At 44.4% G+C, this 12,835-nt stretch overlaps 1 protein-coding gene and 1 long non-coding RNA gene across 4 annotated transcripts in view; one reads left to right on the top strand and one right to left on the bottom strand.

The window, feature by feature from the left end:
• The window catches only part of LOC121699951, a 17,143-nt gene extending 16,888 nt beyond the window's left edge, over positions 1-255 (bottom strand). Inside the window, exon 1 of the long non-coding RNA XR_006027086.1 lies at positions 173-255. This is a non-coding gene — a long non-coding RNA (uncharacterized LOC121699951). The remainder of the gene's footprint in view (positions 1-172) is intronic.
• Positions 1-12,835, top strand: part of rhot2 (ras homolog family member T2) — a 13,858-nt gene extending 1,023 nt beyond the window's left edge. For 2 of the 3 annotated variants that reach the window (XM_042082523.1, XM_042082525.1), the window contains exons 2-19: positions 586-644; positions 1,647-1,728; positions 3,349-3,392; positions 3,806-3,859; positions 4,261-4,313; positions 4,445-4,553; positions 4,686-4,787; positions 5,223-5,321; positions 5,767-5,875; positions 6,088-6,208; positions 6,787-6,871; positions 7,593-7,738; positions 7,956-8,056; positions 8,455-8,585; positions 9,494-9,574; positions 9,954-10,076; positions 10,431-10,624; positions 11,983-12,835. In XM_042082523.1, the coding sequence (XP_041938457.1) occupies positions 586-644; positions 1,647-1,728; positions 3,349-3,392; positions 3,806-3,859; positions 4,261-4,313; positions 4,445-4,553; positions 4,686-4,787; positions 5,223-5,321; positions 5,767-5,875; positions 6,088-6,208; positions 6,787-6,871; positions 7,593-7,738; positions 7,956-8,056; positions 8,455-8,585; positions 9,494-9,574; positions 9,954-10,076; positions 10,431-10,624; positions 11,983-12,100 (1,811 nt within the window). In that variant the 3' untranslated portion in view covers positions 12,101-12,835. The remainder of the gene's footprint in view (positions 1-585; positions 645-1,646; positions 1,729-3,348; positions 3,393-3,805; positions 3,860-4,260; positions 4,314-4,444; positions 4,554-4,685; positions 4,788-5,222; positions 5,322-5,766; positions 5,876-6,087; positions 6,209-6,786; positions 6,872-7,592; positions 7,739-7,955; positions 8,057-8,454; positions 8,586-9,493; positions 9,575-9,953; positions 10,077-10,430; positions 10,625-11,982) is intronic. The other variant, XM_042082524.1, reaches the window with a different exon arrangement.

The following is a 12,835-nucleotide window of genomic DNA, read 5'->3' as shown; positions in this document are numbered from 1 at the left end:
GGCAGGGCCCTGTAGACGTGACTTGCAGCATGGTCGCATAGTAGTGCAACAATCCCATAACAAGCTAGTTAACGACCGGGTGTTGGCTCTGGTCTCTACTCTATAACTTGGGAGATGTTAAGCTTGTATCTAAAATTCCCCTTTTCATGGAAATGGGATACTTCAGTGGTACCTGAAAATTTGACGGCAGTACTGTCAGCACAGCTAGAAACTGCTTTCCCACCACAAAATTTGCCTGTTATACTTAGCACCGAGATAGTGTTTGGGAATTGCACTAGGGAACTGGTTGTCATGGCAGCTATCAAAGTGCACTACTGTTGCTAAGATAATATACAGGTAATTTACTCACAGGGAAAACCAGATAGTGTGTCCGTGCCAGTATGTCTGCCTGCCAGCATATTTACTGTTTTGCCTGGCCAGTATCAGGTGTTACCTTAAACTGAAGTGCAGGAGCTGTGTACTGTGAGCCAGTTTTGCAACATTTTCCTCAGCAGTCCCTCTCACACACTCTCTTCCTTATCCCCTGCCCCTCTATTTCTCCATGATCTCTCTCTCACTCCATCCTTTGACGCTGACTCCAAACAGCCAAGGTGGGGAAGACTTCTCTCATCATGACCCTGGTGGGGGAGGAGTTTCCTGAACAGGTGAGTGACAGCTCTACTGTTGCTTGGTTACCCCCACACTGCCCCTCATGTTGGCCTCTGCAACTGAATGTTTTCTGTCCCAACAGCTTCATGTGAAGCACATGACATGATGCAATGCCAAAATAATGGTAGACTGTATAGCTGGGGATTTCTAATTTGGCACATTTCATTTTAATCAAAACTCAAGTACACATGACTCTGCTGGGCCCTAAACCCATGGATGCTACCGTCTGTTACTCGCTCCATGTCTCAAGATTGTTTCAGTTAATGTACACCACCTCTGTCAGTTGCAGAAAGAAATGTTCTAATTTCTTCAATCATTTACGTTACAATAGCATCTCCAGTTTTATTTGTCTTTTGACTGTTGTTATTTTGGGTTTTCATGGATCACTTTTACACACACATTTAACGAAAAACTTGCTAGCATGTATATGTTTGTGGCAGCCAGGTAACTTGCAGAAGTGCACTGCAGACTCTTGATTTGTAACATGAAAGAACGGCCAATGATCCACTGACACTGTTGGCCGCTGTGTTCAGGTCAGTGGTAATTGGTTACTGCTGAGGAGCATGTGAGCCGAGGACTGCCCGCCTGTCCGGACATTTTTAACCCACTACCTCCACATTCCCCCGCAGGAGTGGAGTCCCACGCTTATCCCTAAACATATTCACTGCTCAGGCACACAGTGGGTCTGAACTAGTGCCTAGGGTCTCAAAAGTTGATGTTGATCGATTCTGATGTTAATCACTTGCATTTGGCGATTTGAAGTGTGTTTTGCCCATAAAAGCCTATAGTGCAGTCCAGTGGACTTTTTTCACATCTGCTTTGCAGTTTATCCAGTGACTGAATCCACTGTGTTATCAGGTTTCATTTAAGTGATGGTGACCGTGTAAACCTCAGGTTTTAAATTGAAATCCACTGTTCAGGTTTTTAGAGAATAAAATGATATGTAATGTGGCAACACTGGCAAGCTTAATATCACGTCTCTGTGCCTTTCCTCACAGGTGCCCTTACGCGCGGAGGAGATCACTATACCTGCAGACGTCACACCTGAGAAGGTGCCCACTCACATAGTGGATTACTCAGGTAGGTACGCTGTGATGGAGTGTTGCCCTGCGGTCAGGTATGAGTGCCAACCATGACGCCAACAAACTTGGCTCTATGGCAGCCTGTGTATACAGTATAGACCCCAGGGTTGTGGTCAGGTCGAGTTACTGCACTTTCCTTTCTCTTCAAAAGAACCTGCTGGGCATTAAACCAGACTGCTGGCGTAGCAGTCCTGACAACACGCCATTACCACAGTTTGAGTCGGTGCTTGTGTGCTATGCCAGTGCATGCTGGCTGTTGACCTAAGAATAGGTTGAATTGCAAATCTCAATTTGACTCAAAGTTTCCATGATGGCATGGTGCTTGAGACTAGAGTCCCTGATGTTTGAAAAATAATGACGGCCACAGTTTGAGTCAACATTGGATTGTGAATCACAATTTCATATTTCTGTACTGGCCTTGTGCTAATGGCTAGAACCCTGGGAGCTTAGGATCACAATTTGAATGGGCAGTTGACGTAAGACTTCATTTCAACACAAATTGGTCTGTTGGAATGAGTCTGGGACATTATTGCAGCAGGTGTTCATGGCCAAACAAAAAGAGTTCAAGTGGGAGCTCAAGAGATCACTTCACTGTCTGAGCTGGTCACTGATTGGGCATTCAGCATTCACTGGAACTTGCGGTGTTTAGAATTCCTTTCCCAAATAAACACACACACAGGGATCTCAGCTTATGTACCTGTGTGTGTTTGAGCCTGTTCACTGACACTGCAGGCAGGGCCTAAATATCAGTGCGGTTATTGCGCATCATTTATTCAAGTCCCACAAGTCTATCCATCATAATGCGAGAAATTCCTGCGCTGTCTGATAACGTTAATCTAATAATGGAGCGGAGTGAATGCAGGACTACTGACCGGACGGACCAACTTTTGACTTGAATTGAGCGTAGCCCCATGCAGAGACACGCGGGTGCTTCCCTCTATCTCTCACTCAGCAGGATTTGTCACCGCTGAAGTCAGATTAGTTATTGTGCTTTTACATCAACTGCTAACCAACAGGAAATGAAAACAAAAGTTTAGCGATCAGGAACTGTCAGGAATTTTGCGAACACAAGCGAGGGAACATGTGTTCTCCATTTGAGGAACGTTATATGTGCGGACGTGCTCAGACAGCTAGAGACACAGCGCACAGAGCGCCTACTTTCACTTTCTAGGGGGCGCATTCATTACGTGAAAGATGGTTTATCAAAACAGCAATCACAAATTACCAAATGTATCATGACATGTGTTGTCAAAAACACATACTCCTATCAGAAAATCAAATCTGAAATCATGTAAGTAGCCTAAGGACTATGTTAAAGGTCGTTCTCTCATTCACACCTCTAATAAGGAAAATGCTTAACATCAAGAACTTTGTTCTTAATCCTGAACACTCAAACTGGGCCAACCTTATGTTCGGTTTGTAAAACTGACCCCCCCCACACCCCCAAACTATTAATCCCCCCTATATGAAGCACTGAAGGATTTTCCACTGTGTCTTTATTGCTATCGATATGCTATCGAATGTCAGCCTGTGAGTACACACACACACACACTGTTCCTCAGAGACTGGTAGAGGGTGATGTGAGCTTATGTGCTGTTTATTTTTGTCTGGTCAACAGAGACTGAACAGACTGACGAGGTACTGAGAGAAGAGATTGTTAAGGTGAGATACCCTCTATGTGTGTGTTTGTGTGTGTGTACCTGTTGTGTGTATGTACCTGTGTGTGTCTGTGCGTGTGTGTCTTTGTGTGTACCTGTGTCTGTGTGTTTGTGTGTGTCTGTGCGTGTCTATCTGTCTGTATGTGCGTGTGTCTGTGCTCTCAGGTTTATTTATGTGTGTTTACAGAAGCTGTTGCTGTGTAAACAAATCTATTCTTGTCTGTTGTGTGTTGTGGTCCAGTGGTCAGTGCAGAGTTGTGCAGTGATTCCCCTGCTCTCTTATCTGTGACTATGAGCTGGAGGGGAGTGTTGGGGAGGGGGGTGGGGTTATGATGGTGGTAGTAGTGGTGGTGATGATGATGATGATTATAGTGATGATGGTGATAGTGGTGGTGATGTATTTTGTTTTGTCTCCAGGCCAACGTTGTGTGTGTGGTGTATGATGTTACGCAAGAGGAAACCATTGACAAGGTAGCTCCTGCCTCTGATTTCTTCTCCTTATGCATTACTTTCTCTCACTCTCTCTCTCTTTCTTTCTTTCTTTCTTTCTTTCTTTCTTTCTTTCTTTCTTTCTGTTGTTTTCACCCTTTCACCCCACCCCCCACACACACACACACACACACTGTCTCACTCTCACACACAACCACACACACACACAAACACACATTAAATTGACTTAGTTTGAATTAACAAGTCAGGCGCTATCATGACCACAAAAGGCTATTGTGTGCCGGAGCATCTCTATCACCACCTGGCATCTGTCTCTCCCTCCCTCCCTCTCCCTGTCTTCTTCTATCTCTCCCTGTCTGTCTCTCTCCCAGTGTCTCTGTCCCCTCTGGTGAATGAAATCCTCTCCTCGTGTCTCCTTTCAGATCAGAACCAGATGGATTCCACTGGTGAACGGGGGAGCAGAAAAAGGGAAAAAGTAGGCGTCTGATTTTGTCCCTCTGCACTTACCGTAGCAAATCACCCTTACATGTTTCGATGAAGCCTGTAATTTGCTTGTCTGGGTAATCAACCCCTTTTTTTCACCCCACCCCCGTCACCTTTACCCAGAGTTCCCATAATCCTCGTGGGGAACAAGTCTGACCTGCGCTCGGGCAGCTCCATGGAAACCATCCTGCCAATCATGAATCAGTTCTCAGAGATAGAGACGTGCGTGGAGGTCAGAGATTCCTGCTCAGCTCTTGGAGCTACTCATTAATGACCTGATATTTCACTACTGTAAATATCACATTTCACTTTTTCAGACTGTATGTGTGTGTGTGTGTGTGTGTGTGTCTGTGTGTGTCTGTAGTGCTCTGCAAAGAACCTGAAGAACATCTCCGAGCTGTTCTACTACGCCCAGAAAGCTGTTCTGCACCCAACCGCTCCACTCTATGATCCAGAGGACAAACAGGTGTGTGTGTTTGTGTTTGTTTGTCCACGTACGTGCGTGTGTGTAGCTGTTTTAAGATGAGATTCCATTGTTAAGGTGACACACCTGATGCATGTGCAGGCAGTATGAATGTTTGAACTTGTTAACTCGGACGGCGTGTGTGTTGAGTGCCAGTGCCATGAGATTTAAATGTTGAGGAGTTTGATCAAAGTTTAAATAAATCTTTCTCTTAGAATTGTTCAGTTTGTTGTGTATTTGGAGTGCATGGGTTTGTTGTTTGTGGAATTAAATGTATTTCTAAAATGAAAGAGATCATGAAGTCCTTATAATGTGTGTATAAGAGAGAGAAAGAGAGAGCTATCTCAATGTTTGTTCCCTTTTTTTCATGCAATGTATTTATCATATTAAAATATAAGATGTTAATCATCCTTTATTGTGTGTGTGTGTGTGCGACAGCTGAAGGCACTGTGTGTTCGCGCCCTGAGTCGGATTTTCAGCATCTCGGATCAGGACAACGACCGGCTCCTGAGTGACACAGAACTCAACACCTTCCAGGTCAGAGGATCAAGAGGTCAAAGTTAGCATAGCAACAGGAATAATTCTTAATATTCATATAATTATATATCAAACCACTCTTGAGATCCAGTACATAAGCAGAGGCTCTCAAAGGCATACCATGCTTACGTGTAGAGGAGATGACTTGCACGTGGCTGCCATCTAGTGGATGTTGGGAATTAATGTTGAAAAGAAGCAGTGCTGTTATTTGTGGCAATAGAAAACCACGGATGGTAGCTGCTAATTTGGTTGTTTGAGTGTTGCCACATTTGTGCCTCTGTGTTTGTCTTTGTTTTGATATTGTCTGTGTGTGTTTCCCACAAAGTTGTGTGTGATTTGCATATTTTGTGGGTTTTGTTTGTGTGTGCATTTGCCTTTCTGTTTCTGACGTGTGTGTGTGTGTGTGTGTGTGTGTGTTTGTGTGTGTGTGTGTGTGTGTGTGTAGAAATCATGCTTTGGGAATCCTCTAGCTCCTCAGGCACTTGAGGACGTGAAAACAGTCGTCTGGAAAAACACCAGCGATGGGGTTTTGGACAACGGCCTCACACTCAATGGTCAGGCATACAGAAATACACACACACACACACACATAACAATAACATTACAACAACAATAACAGCCTGTTACCCACAGTTTTTGTGGGCTCGTTTTGTAGTAATTCAATAGTATAATGGGAAATGTCCCCACGAAAGAACAACAATAATGTGTATTGTATCTATCGAAAAAAATATATCATCTGTGTGTGTGTGTGTTCATTCCTGTGCAGGCTTCCTGTTCCTAAACACACTCTTCATCCAGAGAGGCCGCCACGAGACCACCTGGACCATCCTGCGTCGCTTTGGCTACGATGACACACTCGAGCTTACAGACGACTACCTCTACCCACAGTGAGTGTGTGTGCGTGTATAAACCGGTACAAGAGCATCCTAAAAGCCCATGTATTGCAGCCTAAAAGCCCATGTATTGCAGCCTAAAAGCGCATTTTTAGTTCAGGCAACAGGTGTTGCTCTACAAAAACAAATTGTCGCTCACAGATGTGGCAGAGCTGTAGGCTTTCATAGTCCAGCACCAACGACAGGTTGTCAAATAAAACATCAGCTAGTTTTGTTACATCTCACCAACATACAATATAATTCGAGACCAGTAGAAGTCCAGTCATTTTTATTTCTATAGCACACTTAATAAACAACAGCAGTTGACCCAAGGTGCTTCCCAGTAAAAAGATTATGTACAACCATACAAAGACTCAGTGCCTCACAATTAAAATAAATCAATAAATAAAAAAATAAATGAATAAAAGAAGAACTTTGAGTCTACTTTCACTTGAGTGAAATTTTGTCAAGCAATACTTGTGATCTGAACTATAAATTGATTCAGTTGATTCCAAATTGTAGCTTTTGATTGTGAGTGTTGATTGTGTGTGTTGAGTGTGAGTGTTGATTGTGAGTGTTGATTGTGTGTGCAGACTGAGAGTGCAACTAGGCTGCTCTACAGAGCTCAATCACCTGGGCCACCAGTTCCTGCAGAAGGTCTTCGACAAGTATGATGAGGTGAGCCCTAGCACCAGCACTCTCCCTCACACCACTACACATGCACAAGTATGATGAGGTGAGCCCTAGCACCAGCACTCTCCCTCACACAACTACACATGCACACTTCATCACACTTCAAAACATAGCACACAGGCACAGGCACACACACACACACACACACACACACAGAGACAGACAAATACACACACACACACACACACACAACAAATCCACACTGCTAGAAGGGAATGATCTATTGTTCCATAAGCAGCTCAGCAGGACCAGGCATAGATTAGTGGCAGGTCATCACGTCCACTGTCAAACCTCTGACACCCTGAAATAGAAGTGTGTGCGTGTGTGTGTGTGTGTGTGTGTGTGTGTGTGTGTGGCTTCAGGGCTTACTACAGAATTGACCATTTGTAATTGGTCAGGTCAGGTCTGAACTCTGGTATTTTTGTCTGTCAAATCAAATGGTGGTGAATGAGTAAAGTCATTGTTGCCAAAACATATAACATGTTAATGATCAACTTTACAGTAATGTTCATATAGAGATAAAATGAAATAACGAAAGGAATAATAATTCCTATTATAATAATATTAAAAGGATGAATGATAAATGGTATTAAAAGGACAGTAATAGCTTCAGCAGTAGTGATATACTATAATCTGCAGCTAGGCATGAGCAGTGTGTTTCCTCTCCCAATAATATACATCTCTCTCTCTCTCTCTCTCCGTGTAGGACAGGGACTGTGCCCTCTCTCCGGCCGAGCTGAAGAATCTCTTTAGTGTCTTTCCCTACATGCCCTGGGGCAACGAGGCCTACTCGTCAGTCAAGACCAATGACAACAACTACGTCCCACTACAGGGCTTCCTCTGCCAGTGGATGTAAGGACGTGTGTGTGTGTGAGAGAGAGAGAGAGAGAGAGAGAGAGAGAGAGATGTAAACCAAGATATAAAAATAGTTGCAAAGAACAATGAGGTTTTTGGTATAGTGCTCAGGCCCTATTGGTTACTTTTCAGGCAGTTCAAATATAATTGGTTGCAGTTAAGCTACTTATCTAAGACTGTTTTATTTTTGGTGTTTTGTTTGTTTGTTCTGCAGGCTGTGGGCCTATGTGGATGTCCAGCGGTGTATGGAGTATCTGGGTTACCTTGGTTACCCCATTCTCACAGAGCAGGACTCCCAGACTACAGCAATCACAGGTGGGTGATACTACTTCCTGTTCTCCAGTGTCACATTTATATTCCCCCGTAATAATTCCCAGCTATATATGAAACACACTACTTAGGATGTCAGCCATCTTTAATTGACACCCTTATTATTATGTGTAGCTCAAGTACGGCATATCTTGAGTATTGTAAATCACATGATATTGCAATACTAAGTCTAAATAAATCCAATTCAAAAGTTTGATAATATGTCTAATGTTGGAATAGAAGAGTCACTGCCTTACCAAGGAAGTGCTTACCAAATCGTATCACTTTATCACTCTATATTGCTTTTGTGTGAGAGTCAGAGGTTAATAGCACACATGTTTTATATTACACCTGCTTATCAAGACTGTGTGTGTATGTGTGTGTGTGCGCGCGCACGCGCACAGTGAGCAGAGAGAAGGCCCTGGACCTGGAGAAAGGGCAGACGCAGCGTTCGGTGTTCCTCTGTAAGGTGATTGGTCCACGGGGGACAGGAAAAACCAACTTCCTGCAGGCCTTCCTTGGCCGGAATCTCACGGTGAGCAGCCGTTACTGTAGCAACTCTTGACCTGGGACTTTTTCCCAGCTTACAGAAACATATACAGAGTTTTATATTTCGACCTGGCCAATTTTCCTGGCTTACAGAAACATACTGAGTTTTATATTTCGAGGTTTATGTATTTATTAGCCTGTCAGTGGGTCCTTATGCTGTGCTCTATTTGTCTCCTAGCGAACTCGGAGATCGTCAGTGACGTCATGTCAGTGTTAAAAATACGAGCTGTTTCCGTTCTATTTGTCAACCAATTAGCAATTGGCTATTGTTAGCAGTTGTTACTAGCCAATTTGTAACGACGCATTACAGTGTTTTACCCAAACAAACATTCTAGCGTCATAGTGACAAATAGAGGTTGGACACTATTGTTTCTGCGACTGATTTAATGTGAGACAAATCCAACACAACTGCTAATAAACAGCATACAAGGCTCACATTTACTGTTAACGGGCGCAGCCATCTTGGAAATTCAAACTCGTAGTACTCTGAATTGTCCGAGCTGACTAGTTTCAGGAGAATTTCAGAGGGCATTCCCTGGGCACTTCTTTTGCCAGTTTGAACTTTGAACTGGTGAAAACAGTTTGGAAAACGACTTGAGAGGCCAAATAATAGAACGCAGCATTAACGACCAGGCTAAACAGGATACACAGTGGAGACACAGCACATGCTGCAATATGGCTATGCCAGACCAGAGAGCAGCGCGTATGCGTAAGCACACATTTCAAAGACATCCACCATCTTCTATTTCTATTTGTCCGCATGCCTTGCTGATATGTGATACGTGATGATGATTATTATTATTATTGTGAACTAAAGAGATGTGTACTACCTGTATGAATGGAGTGGTGATTGCTGGTAATCATGGTGAGGATGGTGTATATTTGCATCCACAGAGAGCAGACGTCTCCTCAGCTGCCGTCTCTCCCTACGCCATCAACTCTGTTCAGGTTAACAATCAGGAGAAACACCTCATTGTGAGTACTGCTCTCTCTCTCTCTCTCTATCTCTCTCTCTCTCTCTCTCTCTCTTTTTCTTTTTTTATTTCTTTCTCTCTCTTTCTCTCTCTCGTTCTCAACAGAATGCAGTGTAATTGAGTGGGAGGGGTGTAAATAGCCAGGTCCTTGTAACTGTTAGGTCATCCTGCAGTATTTATAGCAAGTGGTCATTAGATGCCATCAAGCAACAGATCAGTCACAGGAGACGTCACTTAAATGATTCCCTTACTCCAGCTGAGCTTGCTGTTGCGTAATGTGATATACATGTAGTATTTTTAGCACAATCAGGGTTATTATTGCACAGTGTCATATATTATTTACTGTCTACTAATGTGTGTGTGTGTGTGTGTTATATCAGCTGTTTGAGGTGGACGTTGAGACGGAGTTCCTGAAAGCAGCGGATGCGGGCTGTGATGTTGCTTGCCTTATGTATGACACCACAGATCCTCAGTCCTTCAGCTACTGTGCCAGCATCTACAAGGTACTCTCTCACTCACACACTTATTCACTCACTCTCTCTGTCTGTCTCTCTCACACTCTCAGACACACACACTCACTCACTCACTCACTCTCTGTCTTGCTCTCACACACACACTGAGGCCCTGGTTGACTCTCTCAGTGTGTGTGTGTGTGTGTGTGTGTGTGTGTGTGTGTGTGTGTGTGCGCCTCCTCTCCCTCTCTATAATTGTACTGTGATGAACAGCGTGGTGTGTCTGCATGTTCAATCCTTCTCTTTCTCTACAGCAGCTCTACATGGGAAGTGTGTGTATGTGTGTGTGTCTCTGTGTGTGTGTGACAGGACTCTGACTCCCTTTCTCTCCCCCTCCCTCTGCAGCAGCACTACATGGACAGCGGTGTGCCGTGCGTGCTGGTCAGCAGTAAAGTGGACGAGGCGGAGGTGGCACAGCAGTACGGCATGACGCCGGCTGAGTTCTGCTACAAGCACCGCCTGCCCCCACCCATGCCCTTCACCCGGCTGCACCCGGACACACGCATCTACTCCAAGATCACCTGGGCCGCCATGTACCCGTATGTACCCACACACACGCACATGCCTTACACATGCCATACACACCTTTAGACATACTGCACACACACACACAAACCTTGACCCGCACATCTACTATACACACACACGCACACACTTATGTAAACAAATGATATGCAGCAATATATCCATACATTATACTTGCACATGTAGCGATATATGCATATGTTCAAAGCTGGCCTGGGCTGCCATGTACCCATATGTATGCACACATACATGTACACAAACACACAATTATCTAAATACCCATGAACACACTGAAGGCAAAGACTGACTGCTCTGCTTCAACCTTCTCTGCTAAAGGTCTTGAAGGGCTTTGGGTTTTGATATGGTTATTGGATTCATGCTGAATTTAAAAAAAAAAAAATAAAAAAAAACATTTTGAAGCTCTAACATATTGCCAACAAAAATCTCCAGTGCTCCAGAAAAAAAGTCCCTGTTGATTAAAATTCACCACATGTTTGAGATGACATAAATTTGAGACATCTGTTAAAATGTCCATCTGACCAAGGATTTCATCCTGTCTTAAATTGCAAGCCCCTGGTTGTTACCCCATTTATCATCAGATCTGCAAGGAGTTTCTACTTCTGAAGCATTTTTGTATTTCTTACCGTCGCCAATAAGCCAGTCAGATTTCCCATTTTCCCCTAGCACTCGTTTATTTTGCCAGGGTCTAGTCCAGCAGTCATTCCCAGCATCACTGGACATATTTCAGAGCTCTCCATTTCAGAAGATCAGTTCACCATCAAGAAATGCGTCTTTGTGGTATTTACCGTTTAAAGCCCTAGGATTTTCACAGAGCCTTGTTAATACTAATTCAATAATTGTGAGCAGCGAAACAATTTCGTGGAGTTATTTCACCTTCCTCTAGTCCTCTTAAGTTAGCCAACACCAAAGACCAGTTTGAGCGATGTGAGGCCTGTTGTTTATTTTTGACTCTTGTCGGGGGATGTCCAGAGGAGATCCATGGCCCTGCCTTTGTAGTTAAGTGTTTCTGCAGCTGTCTGTTCCCCAGTGAAGTGTAGGGTCCTGATCACATATGGGCTGTAGTTGTGTGTGTGTGTGTGTGTGTGTGTGTGTGTGTGTGTGTGTGTGGAATGTATTGCCTCTAGCGCCCTCTGCTGTCTGTGGTGGAACAGTAGACAGTCTAGTCAGACTTGGTGGGACGGGCGTCCACTCCACACGTTCTAATATTAGAAACGATGTATTAGATTCACATCAAAGCCGCACACACAGACACGCTCCCAGCAACCTCCAGGCCCAGTCTGACCCGCTTTCTTCCCCTCTGTGTGTGTGTGTGTGTGTGTGTGTGCGTGTGTGTGTGTGTGTGTGTCCACAGGCACCTGAACGGTTCGGAGATGAGCAGCACCTCCTTCTGGTTGCGGGTGGCACTGGGCACTGCCATGGTTACCGTGCTCGGGTTCGCCCTCTACAGAGCCCTGAACCGCTCCAAATAACACACGCTCTCTCCTCTCCTCTTCCCTCTCTCTCTCCCTCTCTCCTCTTCCTCGGTCACTCCATCCTTCCCCCTCTCTCTGGCTCATCTCTCTTTCATTGATATTGCTTCCCATTCTTATCTTTCCCTCTCTCCTCTCTCTCTCCTTTTCCACATCATTGTTCTCTCGCTCTTTCTCTTCCTCTCTCTGCCCCCCCCTCTCTCTCTGCCTTACTGCGCTGAAATGAGGCTAAACCAAGCGCTATTGTTGCTGTAGTTCAGGTAGCCATGGTTACCATTGTGATGAGTACAGTACCTACAGCATGGACGGGACGGGCATTTTCGACTTCCGTACTTCCTCTCAAACACAAACATGTATGTGCACATACATACACACATGCACACACGCACACACACACACACACACACACAGTGTTGGCCACCACCAACAAAACAAACTTTTGACCTCCAACCTGACCCTTGGCCTCCGGACCGGACAATGCCTTTGCCAAAACAGAAGACTGAGCTCATCAACATATCTTCGACTGGAATATGAGATTAGAAGTGTGTGTGTGAGAGAGAGACTGAGAGTGTGTTTGAGCATGTGTGTGTATATGCTTTTCTTTTTGCCTGCATCAGCAAAATGGACAGTCGCTGAATCTTTTTGACTTGTAGATGGGGACCGGATTCAATATCACCATTTCACACAAAGGTCAAACGTTATGGAGACCAAATAAACCACAATACTGGATATGTA

The sequence above is a fragment of the Alosa sapidissima genome, chromosome 24 (assembly GCF_018492685.1).
Source record: "Alosa sapidissima isolate fAloSap1 chromosome 24, fAloSap1.pri, whole genome shotgun sequence".
Lineage (NCBI taxonomy): Eukaryota > Metazoa > Chordata > Actinopteri > Clupeiformes > Clupeidae > Alosa > Alosa sapidissima.
This window is presented reverse-complemented; position numbering and strand designations above follow the sequence as displayed.